Genomic DNA, 16,835 nt, shown 5'->3' with positions numbered 1-16,835 from the left:
AACGATCGCAATCAAAGCTCGAGCCGGTGTATACTGCGAGAGGGACACGTCATTTCTGTATTTCCGGCGGTGCTCAAAATCCGTGACTGGATTTAGGTAGATAATGAACGACGATTAAAAGCCTGGCGCCGGAAATCTCGAGCGTATTTATAACATCGAACGTATGACTTTAAAATAAAGTTCAAGAATATGTAAATTTTAAATTAAAACTTTAATTAATTTAATTTATTTAATAAATAAAATGTGAAAAGACTGTATATTAATGCGATTTTTTAAAAATGTTTGATATATATGTAATATATTTTGAGTTTTATGAATAAAATTTATGTAAGATGTATTCACGTTTATTATATACTTCTCTGGCTTTTTTTAATTATCTTTTTGCAAGCCCTGTAATTCAAATAATGGCTGTACGACAATGTCGCAATTAAATCGAAAGCAATTGAAGCAACAAATTTAGCTGATCGCTGTCGACCTCGTTAGAAGTTCCCTCGAGGTTTGGCTTGAAGGATGACCCGCGCGACGGACGACGGGCGCGAAATTTCGCCTTCTCACCCCGCCTGCATAACTCATCGCATGAACTGCGCGAAGTGCATCAAAATAAGAACCACTGCCATTCGTACGTACGACACGAAAATACGGACAGATGGCTCGTTCGAGCCCTTTGCTGGTGATGGTGAACGCATAGTGGTTGTGACGATGTTGCTGATCGCGCACACATTAGCATGGTCGTATACAGGGTGCTTGAAAATTGTGGATGCAACCCGGAAGCAATCGTTCTTTTGATATAAAAGAGGATAATTCTGTGAAATTTCGTTTAATATGATTAGATTCTTATAAATCCAGGATCTCAGATTGCTTCAGAGCCATAGACTGTACTTCCCTGGGTGTTTAGTTTCGAGAAGCGCATACTTTTATTTTTATCGGTCCTTCAATTTACGCTTTTTTTTATATAAATCTTCTATTTGCAACGTTTTATTTCACATTTTCTTGCACCTGTAAATGCATGTAAATCTCCTCGCTTCTTTTATCGTGTAATTCGAGAGACGCGTGCTGCAAGAAGCTCTTTCTCTCCCAATGAACGACTTCTTCTTCTCGTGCCATTAATTTCTCGAGCACCCCATACACGCTGCGACGAGTCTTCATCGGGTCCGCTTCGTGCGGACGACGATGCACATACACACGTACACACGTCCGCTAAACAATAGTTAAATCAGGACGAGGGGCGACCAAGGGCGCTGTGGGTGTTTAATGAGCTGCCAGCCAGTGACTGAAGGGGGATGACGAGAGGGGCCCGCAGGGGGAGTCTCTGAATTCGGGATTTCGTGGTACCCGTTGGCGCGACGAGGACGGGGGGATTCGCGTGGGGCACGAGCTACGGCACCACTTGACTGCTTATGGGACCAGCACCCGTGTAAAGTGTAGGAATAACATTGAATATATTTAAAAGGAGATCTCCGCGCGCAATGCGCTTTCGTCATTTTTAATTTTCGGGGTTCAGTCGCGGAAAAAATTGACTACGACGTGTCACCCGATCAAAAGAATAATAAGAATTAATTCTGAAATTCTTAGGTAAATATGGAACAACGTTATTGGCGTTTGATCTAACAACGAGACTGAATATATGAGAATGTGTTAGAATAACTTCTTTTATTCGGAATTCCTTAACGCAAACAACTTACGATTAATGCATTTAAGATATTTCTCTTTTTTTGTATCTTCATGCTATTTTACTTACGTGTCGACCAGATTTTATGCTCAACTGATCGTTGATTTCTAGCGGTTGTTCCGCTATTCAAGAAAAGAACGTTCCCGTGAAATAAAACTAGTAGCTTCTTCCCATTGAATTTCCTCCATAAAAGAGTCGATGTATGATATTAAATTACTAATTTGCTGACACAGTAGTTAGCGATTTCAAAACGAAGGGCTACGTTTGGTTACTAGATTAAGTTACTATTTGCGGACGATTTGAACAGTTAGGGAAAACCGCTCAGCGGTCCGATAATTGGCCATGAAAAGGAAACTCTATCCATCATCTGTACAGGTAAATCTTTTAAAGACGAATTCCAATGAAATATAGCTCGTATAACTGTAAATAGCCGCTACAGAAATAAACAAGCGATACAAAACGTCCTCGTTAGAACATGATCAATGTAATAATAATTATTTATTAATGTAATGTGCTAAAAATTTTAACTACACCGGCATTAATTTACATTAATTTTTTTTGTATGTCTATGTCATGTATTTGACATTTCAATATTTTAATTAGCATGAAACGATTAGCACGAACGTCAGATAAGCACTAATTAACTTCCAATTGTAATTTAATAAATGTTAATATTTTAAATTAACAGTCAAGCGTAAGGAGGGTAAATATTCGTTTGTTTCAATGAATCTACTAAGCTCCATTTTAGTAGGGTTTAAATGGACTGTCTTTTTTCGAGCCCCTCTGATTCAAATAAAACTCAGGCAGATAGGAGACGAGAGATCAAACATACTTTCAGCGCGCATGTAATCCTGCATAATCTCGGTCCTACCAGCCCAATAAAACGCGTGCGCTTCCCAACTTGCTTCACAATAAAGCTAAATCAATGATTTGTCCGACGGGGCTTTGGCGCGGACTTAATCCCAGTTTTACATGTGATTAAAGTCCGGGGTGAGGAAGTGTCAAGACGGTTGATGCCATTACGAAAATGCATCATTCGCATCTAAATCCGAGCAATATTACAAACAGTCAAATATACATATATACAAATATACATCTTCCCTTATTTTAAAAAAATTAAAAAAAAGGTGATTTGCGACAGCGAAGAAATATATGTAACATTTACGGATCAAGCGGATGTTAGGACAAATAAATTTAAGTAATATCTTCATCACTGTAATCTGCAGATTTCTAAATTCTCGACAATTATAATTCCCGTTAATTTGTTAACCATTCATCGATGACATCGTTATTGTTGTGATAGACGCGATACGTCTACCGATGTCCGACGTCGAGGGTGGCAATCGGACTCATCTGCGATCGGCTTCTCGCGATCGAGAACCTCGCTGTTAAATCTAAGGCAGCAACCCACGTCACTCTGGGATGAATGCCTGGCTGGGTCGGGCATTCTTCAAGTAAATTATAGTCTTGAATGGGTGGCGCGGCGGGGGGTTGGTTGGCACGCGCACCACTGGGGTACACCTGCCCCCCGTAGACATCTGTCCCCCTGTGCGTCTAGCGCTAGAGTCAAACCATGGGGTACGTATGCGCGCACGTACGTGAATATGTTTGTGCGTATGTCTGTATGCGGCAATGACCCTCTTTTTCTCTTTCTCTCTTTTTCATCACAAGTCTCTGTCATCGGCTTGACGTTTTGCGAAACCGTCAATTTTCGCGACACCGATGATTAAAGAATGGCAGAATAACGGCTGCCGGATAACGTTTCCGAAATTGTTCTCTAAGTATTTATTATAAAATACAGAAAAAATATATAACAATATTTTAAACTTTAGATTATTTGAATTTTCTTTCTCGTTTCACTATTTCTCATTATAAAACTTATTCCTGAAAAAATTTGTCTTATTATCTTAAATGAATTAATCTAATATTAGATATTTTTAATTTAATTTAATTTTTCTTAATAAAATAACAAATAATATATTTGATTTGAAAAGAATAAAATTATCATATAACAAAATTTTCATTTTGGATTTATAAATGCTATTCCAAATTCACATAATAACTGTAAGTGTTTCTATCTACAAGTGCTTCAAACGTAGAAAAATTAACCTCAGTTAACTGTGATTAATTTTTCTACTCATTCCGATTCTACTCACTCCGTAAATTTTATTGTTAGTAACGCCGATGCGTAAACGCACAGCAATTCGTGCATGCTTCTTTCTTCGGCGTTTTATTTATCCGACAATGCATTATTTGAGACGAGGGTGCGCACATTAATCCGCGGTCCATTCTAATTAATTTCGTGAATCTCGGGTGATGGGGGCGGCCGATCAGCCGCAACTCAAATAAGGCTTTCCATATTTTAGCACGAGCGAGTCACCGCGAATAGAGAAAGCGCGTGGTGTGCTCCGTGGTGTGTCAGAGCTGATCGCACAACGTGGTAGTATAACCGGTATTGTTCGTGGTTTACCACAAAGGCCTGCAAATGCCGACTTGCAATGGAAAACCGGCTACCCTGCACACGACGCGTCTAAACAGATGCGGAAATACGATGCTCACTGAATTTTCCTCCGGCGTATGAGTAAACGTTGTTTGTACGCTTGCAAATAAACACATCGAGACCCCAGAGATTCTAAGATAAAAGCAAAATAAAAATAAAAATAAATTCTTATGAAAGTCTTTAAAAAGATTATTTTATAAAATATTTATATTATGTTTTGAATTTCTATATATAGCGTTCAAACTTAATTTTGTTACATTAGAGAGGATTTATTGTCACGGAAGCTGATTTCCCGTATTTTCTTCTTTAAAGAACATTAAAATCGTCTCACTGTCTTTTCAGAGTAATGATCACACATCTATGATAGCACGATCGTTTGGATGATGCGGAATTTAATTGTTAATCTCGGCAGTTTCGGTCGCGAATGACACGCGACTACCGATTCGTGAAACGAATTAAATCTCCAACGCGGGGATGAATCGCGCTCGTGGAGCTCCGGGCCTTCAAAAGCTACGGCCATTAATCTTCGATTAAGTGCTCAACGATCGGTCAAGGTAATTTAACGAGTTTTCCTGAATTAGGAAAGACCGTCTCACCCTCCCGATGACCGTGGCCCCCCGTACCCGTGCTTCGTTCCCTTCGTTGCCGTGCGGCTTTCTCTCTTTCTGTGGGGGGAACTACCGTCTCTGTCAGCCACCAGTATGTCACCGTACAGACCAGCGCGCCGGTACAATGAGGGCCGACCGTGGCGATCGATATGCGCACTCGACGGAAACGACCTAACGAAAGGTCGATCGAAGTGAAATCACTACGTCTGCGACCTCGCAACGTGCAAAAAAAAAAACAGAAAAACAAAAAAGAACACCGTACATTCGGGAATAACGTAAATTATTACGAGAACCTGACGTAAATCACTATAAATCCCTTTTGCATTTACACCCACAAGCTATATATTTTGAAAAAAGATGACTCGCTTCTGTAGAACGGAATAAACGACCAAAATTATGTTCCTGTAATTGATGACAGATAGATGTGTCTGGTTGAAAAATTAATTAATACTTATACAAAAATAACGTGGTTATTTTAATTGAATGGCGCAACTTACAATTGGTATTCTGCGATATAAACAAATCTTATTACTTATAACGTTTGATATTCAGTGTTGCAAAAAGAGATGTCAAAAGAGGTGCATTTAATGTTTTTCAAAAAAGTATTAATTGTTAAATTGATCAAAGGAATTTATAGATAAAGTTTTGGCACGTTTTTTTTTCGAAAATCACTCTGTAGCAAAGGTAAAAAAGTAAGCGATGGAACTGTTTGTGTTGCGCCCGTTTATACATTATTATCTTTTTTTTTTTAACTTACTGGATACGTGGACGGGACGTAAGCTCTCGGCAAAAACTGATTGAATCCCCCAAAATCCAACACCTTTATGGATGCTGGCCGTCTGTCGTGCGCTATGCACACATTGATATATCGTCCACATAATGGCACCATTGAGGCATTACTATTATTGGCAAGATTTGGGGAAACGATCGAGCGTGCTAACGGATTCGTCGCAGCTTGCACGCTGTTTGCAAATAGATCTTGTATAGGAAATTATTGTTCGCGCAGCAGTAGTCTTGATGGATCAGTGCGTCTACATTAGCATTCCGCGAAGTTCTCTCAGCTTATTACATTTATTTGTACAGAAATTAAGTTTTAGTGCGGAACAATAATGTAGATAGCAAAAGATTATTAGAAGCTTTAATCTTTGCAATGTGTGTGACAACATTAACCAGAAATATTTTATTACAATAATACCATGTTGATTAAAAATTCACGTTATAAATATGATAATTAGAATGTAAATCTAAATAAATTGAAGTAAATACAGAAATTTAAGTAAAAACAGGAGGCATTACTTTTCCGTTTATATAAAATAATTTTTATGACTTATGAGATAAATACATGATTATGAAAAATTAAACATATAATATGTTATCAATAAAAAATAAAAAAATAGGTAATAAATACGTAATGTAATTTTTAATTGAATAATACGTCGTGAGATGGTTAATCATAAATCAATATTATCACAACGAACGGGTGGATCTCGGAAGTAAAGTGAATTTTTTTCAAAGATTAGACAGGAAAATATTATCCTTCCATTTTGGACGCTCCGAAGGGCTGTTTTGACAGATCTTCTCTCACTCGTACTCCGTTTGATCGAACGATCGAATTCGCCTATTTATTTTGCTAACACTTGGCCGTTACACTATAAGGGGATATCCACTTGCTATCGTTATGTAAATTGCTTTCTTCATCAAGATGCTCTTGCATAATAACGAGCAAATATTATTCAAGCACGGTAGAATTTATACACGATTATGGATTTATGGAAAATTATTACGAAAGTATTATAATTTATTTTCTGTTATGCAGATGTTTGGAAAAAATTTGCAACGCTATATATAATTTTTAATCGTTTATTTTAAAATGCTAAATATAATTTCGTAATGCGAAAGAATGCTATTATAATAATTATTCCATATCAATTTTTATATTGTTCTTAAAAAACTGTTAATGTATACAACTTTTTACACTTTACTTATGCTTATAATGTTCATTTGTTATTTATTATAAAATACTGTAATAAAGTAAATAAAATAGAGTATGTAACAAAGTAGTTGAAGCTGATTGTAATAAGAATAAACCTAACGGGAGAACTTATTTCGGGATAATCAGCTAATTGTATAAATTGGTTATTCAATACTTACATTGATTGGACGAATCGTAGTCATGTTTTACATGTAATCTTACGGATTATATGGGTGGATGTAACTTCAGGCACGATTTGTGATACATCTGCTCTGCGGTGGCTTCAGTGCAGAACGCGTGTCCTGACACGTGCTCGTTCATTCTCAAACTACTATTCCATTCCTGTGAAGTGGATCAGAACATTTTGTTGGGAGAATAGAATCTATAAATTGAGACCTCTATGTTCTAGTAACTTTTCAATCTTTTATAAAATAATAAAAATATGACAATAAGATATAAAAATAATATTACATACTTTTATATAAATTCTATTTCTTCCTCGTATTACGAAAATTTAAAACTAAAACTTTTTATTCTAGAAATTTATATATAAATGTATTATAATATTAATAAGATAGAAATGTTTAAATGTAATTAATATGACACATATATGTAGCTGAAAAAAAGATTTAAAAAGAAATTTAGGTAAAATATGTTTTTATTTTTTTTGATTACGTATAAATTATATACAATATATTCCCTGAATCAGCAGTTGCGTATTATAATAAGAGCACTGGTGGGCATTATATACTTTTTTAAATTAATTTAAAAGCTTATATATATCTTAAGATATGCTGAACAAAAATGAGATCGAGCGTTCGAGATCAACTAAAAATATTTCTGACTAGAACAAAGGAACGCAGGTGTAATACAGTACTTGAAACGTAAGAAATTCATCATTCATTAATTATCTACAATTAATCTTCAATGACAAATCCAACATTTTCCGCACTGAAACATAAAATTAAACTACTTCTAATATTAACATAGGAAAAAATTTACATAATTTTGAAATAAAAGTGTCAATCTTGCAAAAATATTGTTATTCCTGTTGATTATACCATCTTTACCATTTTTCTGATTGATGTACAGCAAAATATGCTTATGGAGGATTAAAAGTAAAACTGAAAAATACATCTAATCGACTTACACCGTAAGTAAAAGCGATTTGATACTCTTCTCGAATAAAATACTCTCTTATAAAGTAGATAACGATAATCATAGCACACTGTCCTTTCTTTTTACAATCACGTCAGCTCTTTGGAAAACACTTTTCAGCTTCAGTTATACTCGATTTCTTCCTCTGGTTGAGTCTTTAATTAAGTTATCCGAGAGATAATCATTCTTGTGTATCTCTTTAATTATTTGTAACAGCGTAGACGGAGAGATTGAGCTGAATCTACGGATAAATATAATCAACGCTGAAGAAACCGACTCGTTCAAGCCATTAGAATTTATCTGCACTTCGTCGACGTTTAAAGACACTGATACATGTTGTTGTGATGAGACATGTGATGATGAGACGGCGGCGCTAGCTGATGCTGAGGACGGTGAACCTGGTACATCCTCTGATCGTAGCAGGGTTGATATTGCATCGGCGGGCTCACGCTCTGATCGCTGTAGCAATCGTATTCCTGCCATTCGGGCGCGACGAATCGCTCCTGAGGTGGATACGGGAAACCCGCGGTATGTTGCGGCCCGAGTCTCTTCTGAGCCGCCACCGCGCAACTTCCAGTTGACGAGGTGATCATGTTGCCGTTTTCGGTGATGCTGACGGTGACGTTGCCGACATTCACCGTAATCTCACCGCCGTCGGAGTTGCCGCCCAAAGTCTGCGACAGTGCCCAGATGTAGTTGTGCGCGAAACGGAGCGTCTCGATCTTCGTGAGCTTCGTATCCTCGGGGAAGGTCGGCAGGGCCATCCTCAGACGTTCCAGAGCATCGTTCAGCGTATGCATTCTGTGACGCTCGCGGTCGTTCGCCTTTATCCGCCGGTTCCTCTTTAATCTGAGCACCTATTTGCAGAATTGGGTATTGAGAAAAGGAATCAATGCCTGCACTACGAGAGTATAAGTTTTAAGTAAGCAGATAGGAACAAGTAGATAAAAACTCAGGCTGACAAGTAGATAAGAGTTGTAACTGGGTAGACTACGGATTTCAGGAATGCCTAAAAGATGATATCTTGAATATATTTTAAATAAACTTTTAATCTTTTGTTGTTTAGGAAACTTTTGAAAAATTGTATTTAAAAGTAGTAAAAACTATTTCATTATTAATGGAATTCTCTATAGAGATGAATTAAATATTGAGAGACATTGAATAATTTATATACCTGCGTGGGACTTTTGCAACGAGTATTCCGCGTTTTTTTGCGTTTCTCTTCTTTAGCAGGAGGGAATAGAGCGTCGGCTGGTAATTCGTGTTTCGGCGATTCAAAGCTAACATCGAAACCAGAATCGGAGGAACTCGAGAGTTCGTCGAAGCCTCCCTCGCTACAGAATGAGTACTCTGACGACATCGTCGTGTCTTGCTGTAAACGCAAAGCGATAAAAATTTTACCCTGATGCTTTTATACCCATTGCGTGCAGAAGATTGTTATGATCACAACATGAGCGTTAAAAAAATAGTTTCCTTCAAAATATATATTCTCATTTAATTGTATTTTATAGTTCTTATTTCCCTTTCCAAAATTTCTAAATTAAATTATTAAATTTTTTATAATCTCTGAACAAAGCTCGATAAAATTAGTTTTAATTTTTTTTTTATCGAGCTTTGTTCAGAAAATTTTGCAGAATACATTTCCACGTACCATATCAAAATCCACACTTGTACTTTGCCAAAATTCTTTTGGCAACTTAGAGGCAAGACAAATTTCCCGAAATAGCACACAGCACAGAGTAGAAATTGCACTCTCGGAAGGTAAGAATAAACATTAATGGAAATTCACGTAACGACGTAACGTCGATCGAAACGAGAAAATAAGAATTCACCGACGAGCGGACTAGGCGGGGTACAATTTGGTACTGTGCATGTGGCAAGGGGCTCTTAGAGCATATATACCGTCCCGGGGGTATTTCGTCCCCTCCACGAACCTAGGGCCACCGTGAGGCTCTATGGGGCACCGAGAGAGTTCACCCCATAATCACCATAGAGGGGTACGTCTCTAGCGTTCTCCCCGCTCCTCTACTCGTGTATGCATTAGACGCGTGCCACGGCGATGTAGCCGCCTTGTTAGAAGATTAGAGGTTTTTAGGACGATTACACCACTTTGAGATTATGATATATAAACGGTTCCCGAATTTACAATCAATTCTCGAACGCATTTTTACCGTATTTGCGTTGAAAAATCAAGATATACAATATTTAAAGAAACAAAGGTCAAAATTAACGTTTATATGCTGAGAAATTTTATAAAGAAAAATCTTGAATTTAAAATTTTTTCTTATCTCAAATGTTTACAGATTATCTTTTTATTTTTAAGTCGAGAATTGTACAAAAATCTTTTTAGTAAAAATAAAAACATTTTTCCATTATTAATGCTGCAAAGAAAAGATTGTATAAATGTTGTAACGTACTATGTCTTCTACAATGTTTAGATACTTTCGAATACCGTCTGTCTGTAAAGTACAACGGGTTAACCACAAACAGGCGTTTTCATCTTAGAAGTGAGTGCAAGGCACAAAATTCTATTTTAAGGAAAGAAAACAGTCTTTTGCATATAAATAAATTATATAATTTAATTATATCGATTATTATAAACCGTATATATAAATATTTTAATACTTAATATATCTTTAATTAAATATTATATTGCGTGAGAGATAACGTGGAAGATTATAAAAAAATATATTCTTATTACTTACAATATTTCCTCGTGGAAGTTCGTAGTCTTGTGGTTATCTAACGCTCGTGCACAATATACGGCTGAAAATAAGTTGCAGATAATCTAATAAAATCAACGGTGACCATATGTCATATACGCTAATCAGCTGATAATATCAGATATATCACTATAGAAACCGCAGTACCGCGTTAACGGGATACTCGAGGAAGAATTTCAACGAGCAAAATTACGAAATACTGCAAGAATCGATCGTTTTATTATAGCGATTACTTCATCATTTTTTCTATTTATAAATTAAATCTTGATAATCTTCTCCTCGAATTCGGCCTGCGTTGTCCTGTAAGAGACACACTTTATTTTATTCCTATATTTGATTATCTATACATTAGTCTAATCATATTCGAAAAATAATATAACAAGGATAGACAGCCATATATGCAGACAACAATCGTTATTGCGCTTATCGTGCAACCAAATAAATATTATCGTGTTGTAATGTGAAAGAAAGTGTGCAGTGCCCATTAAACGAGACTATCAAAAAGTGTATCTTGCGCCTTTAATACCGTAGGATATTAGTTTGTACAGGGATCAATGAAACGAAGATACGGGCACTAATCAATTTGACTTGTGCGAAGTATTAGCTGCCATCGAGATCAGGGTATCATCAATTTTTGAGATATGAAGTATTTCGGAATGACAACTTTAATACCACATTCACACGGCCGGTATCAGCAAACTCCGGGATTTGATTCTCGTGATCGCGCGCGATTCTATAGTGAATAATATAAGACCCGGCGCCTACATACACTTCGGGAACGAAAAATATCAAGAACACGTGTCGTCTGTTTACACGAGGATTCGTGTTATCGAAGGATATTCACATACATTTTGAGTGTACTGTCAATAATTTGTTCTACCGAAACAAACAGATCCGCCTTCCGGTGATGATTAGATGAAATTTTTACTTCTCAAGTCTGATATTTGTAGTAAATCGCGTGCGATTTTACCAGATTGAACACATGTCACTGAGAGGGGGAGGGGGACGATTGTAAATATTTTTTACTTACTTATACAATCCTTAAGCACGGAAAATTATATGAGAAAAATTCGAGACATTGGAAGATACTCGTCATATAAATAACAAGTATCTTCGCTAGAGTTGCGTTGAGAGGATTCTGGCTTAAGATTGCAGCACAAAATTTCGATAGTTAAATTTCGATAGTTTATACAAAATATTTTGAAACTTCCACATTTATTATACACAAAGAAAAAAATTAGAATACATTAAAATGTCAAAATTGGCTATTATATCGTTATTATTTATAATTGTCAACGTCTATCTTCATTATTTTTACGATTAGCAAACTGCAAAATATTAATAGGACGCAATATCAATCGATCGAGTTATTAATTGGTTCTGTTCTGTATTAAAAAGTGTTACTGTCCGTACTGTGCGACTGGATACAATTGCAAGATATTTTTCCAAAATTGCATTACGTCGGGAAATTGCTCGGATCATCGTGAAATCGCTTTTCAGACCCTCGGTTGTAATCTGATAACGAGCAGCAGTAGCACACGTGAGTTGCGCGGTTACTTTCGTCGCGCGCCGCGGGTTCTTGCGCTAAATTTCTCTTATGCCATAAACTGAAGATGGAGCGTTTAATGCGAGGATATTACGGCACCGTTCGATCAATTTGCATAATTATAATGTTCCTAAGTAATTTTCCGAACGCATCGTGTGTTTATGAACGTTGCACCTAGTAGAGGTACATCGACCGACTTAGCACAGATCTATCTTCAACGTATCTCACGCCATTCTTTCGAACGCATTGCAACGGTTCAACGTGCTATTATTTGCATAGAAAAGAAGAGGTATCATCCATAGTCCGCTAGCTTCTTTTTTATATGAGTTTAAATTAGAAATAATTGCCGATGAGCATACGAAAGATATTTATTCGCTTGAATTTAGAAATACAAATTGCGAAGATTTGAAAATTTTATTTTTTTTTAGACCATTTTAGACAATTTTTTATTTATTTGCTTGTTTATTTGTTTGTTTATTTGTTTGTTTGTTTGTTTGTTTGTTTATTTGTTTAGAAACAGCCATTTATTTTCACCGTGAAGCATGTAAAATACAAAAATCTAAAATTTTTACGACAGGATAAATAGTGTCATAGAAAAACAACTTATATAATTTTTCCGGGTGTTGTAAAGATTTAACTACAACGGTTAAATCTCACCACACGGATCGGAATAAAACCACTTTCTCCTCGTGAGACTATGCCACTATGTTTGGTATTATGTGCCTTTGGATGCTTGGGGGCCCCCAAAGTAAGAAAACAAATTAGACGTTCAATATTCACGAAACGATGCTTGCGCGAGTTGGCCATGGAAAATAATTTCCTATGTGGATGGCATTTATCTGATTTACTTCCCGGAGGCAATTCATCTCTACAAAAAAAAACGCCGTTAAACTTTTTATTGCTGACACGCTTTCTTGGAATAGTCATTATTATTTCGTGCGTCACGTGTTACTATCTTATGGAGATACAACAATCGTGACAGAATACTTAACAAAAAATCTAAAGTATACACGTGTGTTTGATCTTACACGAAGATTCTTTAGAAAAAAGAAAAGAAAAAATTTTATTTAAAGAAAAGAAAATAATTTAAGAATTTTATAATGCAATCTGGCATATATATACGTGTTATATATTTTTTATAATTAAACAAAAATAGAATTTATTTTTTTCCAGAAAAATATAGATTCTGCGCAAAAAGATGCTTTTATTTATGGCTTTTTCCAACACATATTTTTTCAGCAACGCTATTTGCGCACCCTTTAAAGCGTAGAGCCCCAAACCCTTTTCACACTTTGAAAATTCGCAGCGCCGATAAAAGGTTGCCGTGAAATCGATGCCGTTGCAGACACATGTTCGATCGGCCGGCGAAAATATTGGAAATTACACGAAAGATTTGTCCCAGAGGCGTGCAGAATCGAAAATCAAATAAAAAAGGGGCGTGTAGTACGCCGATCGCGTTCGCCCGAAACTGTCAAGCCCCCCCCAAAAAAAGGGTTCGACAGAGCGATAAAGGCGATTCGCTCTGATTGGATAATTTATCGGCGAAGTGCAATCAACGAAATCGCGCCAACTGGTTTCGCAGGTATCCGTGAAATATTTCTGCGAACTAGGGAAGAGAGAAACCTTTGTGAAACTATTTCTTCAAATTTCTTAAATGGGAATTTAGGCTGAGCAGTTATTGTGTGTGTGAATAAATAAATTATTTAATTAATATTCTTACTTTAAATATAAATATTGATGAACCAGTAATACTGTTTAATTGTAATGTCGGATCATTTATCCTACCACATTAAACGATTGGCATATGTATCATGCTATTATAATGATGTGAGGAAAGTTGAGTGGATTTATTATAGCACATCATGAAGCTCATGAATAAACAGAAAGTTACGTGCTGTTACGTGCAAACCACACGAATGCAGTTCGAAAGTAGTTCCGCAAACTACATTCATGTTTTTTGCAAAATTGATCAGTTATTGGTTGTATCGACTCTACTTTATTTAGAGAAATTGAAACTGATAGAATAACATTGAGTCTAATAATGATTTACTTCAAAGACACGTCCATCACAGAATCAGCTGTGTCATTAGCCCATTTTTCGTTAAAATTATATCTTTACAAAAGTAATTGTTACAAATGGGAAACAAATTCGTAATTTGAAAAATTCGCTTTATATAAAATCGTATCATATAAATTACGGATTTCTTTCATTCTTATACCGAGCTATTGAATTATTTACGCGAGTTACACGAATAAAAATGAAGGCGCGATAGGTCACTTTCCACATTTTTTCGAAAATGTTGCGACAGGGACGTGGTACGGCCTCTCGAAATCGCGATCTTCCGTGCGATCGGTTCGCGATCGCGATTATTGCGCGAGAGGAATCGCCATGCTGATTCGAAAGGTCTCTCGCGTGTGAGAGGCGCGCGCGGGCGCGCGCGTGAGAAGTGGGTTATCTAACTGACAACACCCTGTTCTTCATATAGTTCACGAGAGTTTTCCCATAAGTCGTAACAGGACACAAACGTCTGCAGAAACGAGTTGCAAAAACAAAAAGATGGGAAGAAAGAGAAAGAAAGAGAGAGAGAGGGATTGCGTCGGGAGATGATGCTGGCAGACACGATCTCTCCCACGACGCCGTTCTTTTCTTCCTTGTAGTCTTATTAACGTAATTTATTATCCTACAAACGTGTCGCACGCGGACACAACGCGTTACGTATCTTCTAGATTTCTGCAGCCTCGTAAACATGAAATCCTTGCTAGAATTCTTGCTAATTCCTTGCTAGATACGCGAGACATATCTAATTATATTTAATCATAAATTATAAACGATAAGAACTGTGTAATTGTGTAATGTATGATTGACATATAACGTAACTTGAAATTAATAAGTTAATTTGATGACGGATGACTATAATTATGTATAATGCTGTAAAGATTATAGTATATTTTACAATATTTTTTAATAAAAATATATTATACCGATTTTTAATTGATATTTCTTTTTATGAATTGCATTTTTTATCAATCGACAATCAGCTAACTCAATTATAGAAATCAAAACATAGATTCTTGAGACCGAACGTCAAGGCAATTGTCCGTTCACCAGCGTGGCGATTTCGACAGCATGCTATGGAAGCCGAGGCGCGTGCACCGCGATTGGAAACCCAGAATCCGGTCCGCCCGATCCCCGACAGACTTGGATAGGTCTTGATCACCGTGTTGTCCCGTTTCTATAGAGAGGAAAACAATCTCCGTCCGACTTTAGATGCTGGCATGATACTCTATCGAAGGTGGAGTCGCGCTTGCCGCACAACCTTTGCTAACTGTACAAATCCCCTTCCCCGCACGCTCGCCGTAGCGAGGCCGTCCTCCTCTTACCTGACTGATTTTCTATACCTATCTCTCGGTTCCTCTCTCGTCGTTCTTATTCCCCTTTCACGCTACGATTCACGGATACCCCTTTTCCGCGTCCTTTTTATCCCCACCGAGCGAAAGAGCGAGAAAGGAAGAAGAAGGAGTGGAAGGGGAGAGGAGAGAGAGAGAAAGAGAGAGAGAGAGAGAGAGAGAGAGAGAGAGAGAGAGAGAAGTGGAAGAACGGGTGAAGAGAACGGAGAGGGACGAAGCACATCGAGCCTTCGGCATTTTAACGTTGCTCTTTTACAGCCTGTACACGTTAAACGTTCGCCTTAAGAAAGAATGAGAGAGAAAGAGACCTTTTGAACTATCTCTTTGATGAGATGGACGAGAACGGGGAACTTGAAGATAAACTTAGCCGCAGCTTACACTGCATCTAGATATCATCTTTAAAATGCTATTTAATTACTGACATAAATTGTGTTATTCTTTTTTGTAATCTGTTTGAATTTTACAAAAACTAGCTTGTTCAAAGTATACTTGAAAAAATTGAAAATTGTATCTTTGATAATATGTATAATGAGGAATTAATACTTCAATAATTTTTAAATAATATACATATTACCGTTAAATGTACTTCTATGTCAATATTATAAATTAGGTACTGTATTGTTATATTGCTTTTAATAATTTTCATTTTAAGTGGCAACATCTTGTTGATTGGATATTAAAGTTGAAGCGGCTCTTAAAGCTTGAGATTATAAAAAGATTCTTAAAGAAGATAATTGTTTAATTTTTATGGATACGGACACACTTCATTGAACAAAAAAAATTTACTTTCTCTCTTTAAAGCATAATAATTGACATGCATTTCTTCATCGCAACGTTTGTATGACTAACAATAAGATTAACTTCATTTTTTAACGTGTATATACTTGATCCAAAAAAAATAACTTTCATAATGTACCTGAAGATTAATCAAGGAGCTGCATTGAAAGGTCACAACACCTTCAAGATTGCTTCTAGCAAACGAAATGTCAGGAAAACTGATGACGCAATTCCGTTCTCATCATCGATTCGTTTCTTATTATAGTCCCAATCTTCTGTCATTTTTCATTAAAAATGTCAAATCATATGTTATTAGATGAGTCATTACAATATATTATATAAACAGCACAAAAATTTTTGACTAATGATTTAACTTGCTTATTCAAGAAATTAACAAAAGATTGAAGGAGAATTTTTTTTTGTTTTGCATTATTAAATCCTTGCCGCAAAAATTTGCTATTGTAATACCTATAT

At 36.4% G+C, this 16,835-nt stretch overlaps 1 protein-coding gene across 1 annotated transcript; it reads right to left on the bottom strand.

Annotated features, from left to right (window-relative positions):
• Nucleotides 1–7,494: 7,494 nt before the first annotated feature.
• Nucleotides 7,495–9,270, bottom strand: LOC112458533 (basic helix-loop-helix neural transcription factor TAP). Its single transcript, XM_025022222.1, has 2 exons — nucleotides 9,082–9,270; nucleotides 7,495–8,764 (listed from the first exon to the last, which is right to left on the bottom strand). The coding sequence occupies exons 1-2, from the start codon at nucleotides 9,265–9,267 to the stop codon at nucleotides 8,225–8,227; spliced, it is 726 nt and encodes a 241-aa protein (XP_024877990.1). The 5' UTR covers nucleotides 9,268–9,270; the 3' UTR covers nucleotides 7,495–8,224.
• Nucleotides 9,271–16,835: the final 7,565 nt, after the last annotated feature.

Source organism: Temnothorax curvispinosus, unplaced genomic scaffold (genome assembly GCF_003070985.1).
Source record: "Temnothorax curvispinosus isolate PA1 unplaced genomic scaffold, ASM307098v1 QBEX01008973.1, whole genome shotgun sequence".
NCBI lineage: Eukaryota > Metazoa > Arthropoda > Insecta > Hymenoptera > Formicidae > Temnothorax > Temnothorax curvispinosus.
This window is presented reverse-complemented; position numbering and strand designations above follow the sequence as displayed.

Bases quoted from the DNA above. Each gene is read 5' to 3' on its own strand.
- LOC112458533 (XM_025022222.1), bottom strand. From the start codon at position 9,267: ATGTCGTCAGAGTACTCATTCTGTAGCGAGGGAGGCTTCGACGAACTC. The intron at 8,765-9,081 runs GTATATAAATTA...TTCTGCAAATAG, and splicing joins GTTGCAAAAGTCCCACGCAG to GTGCTCAGATTAAAGAGGAA.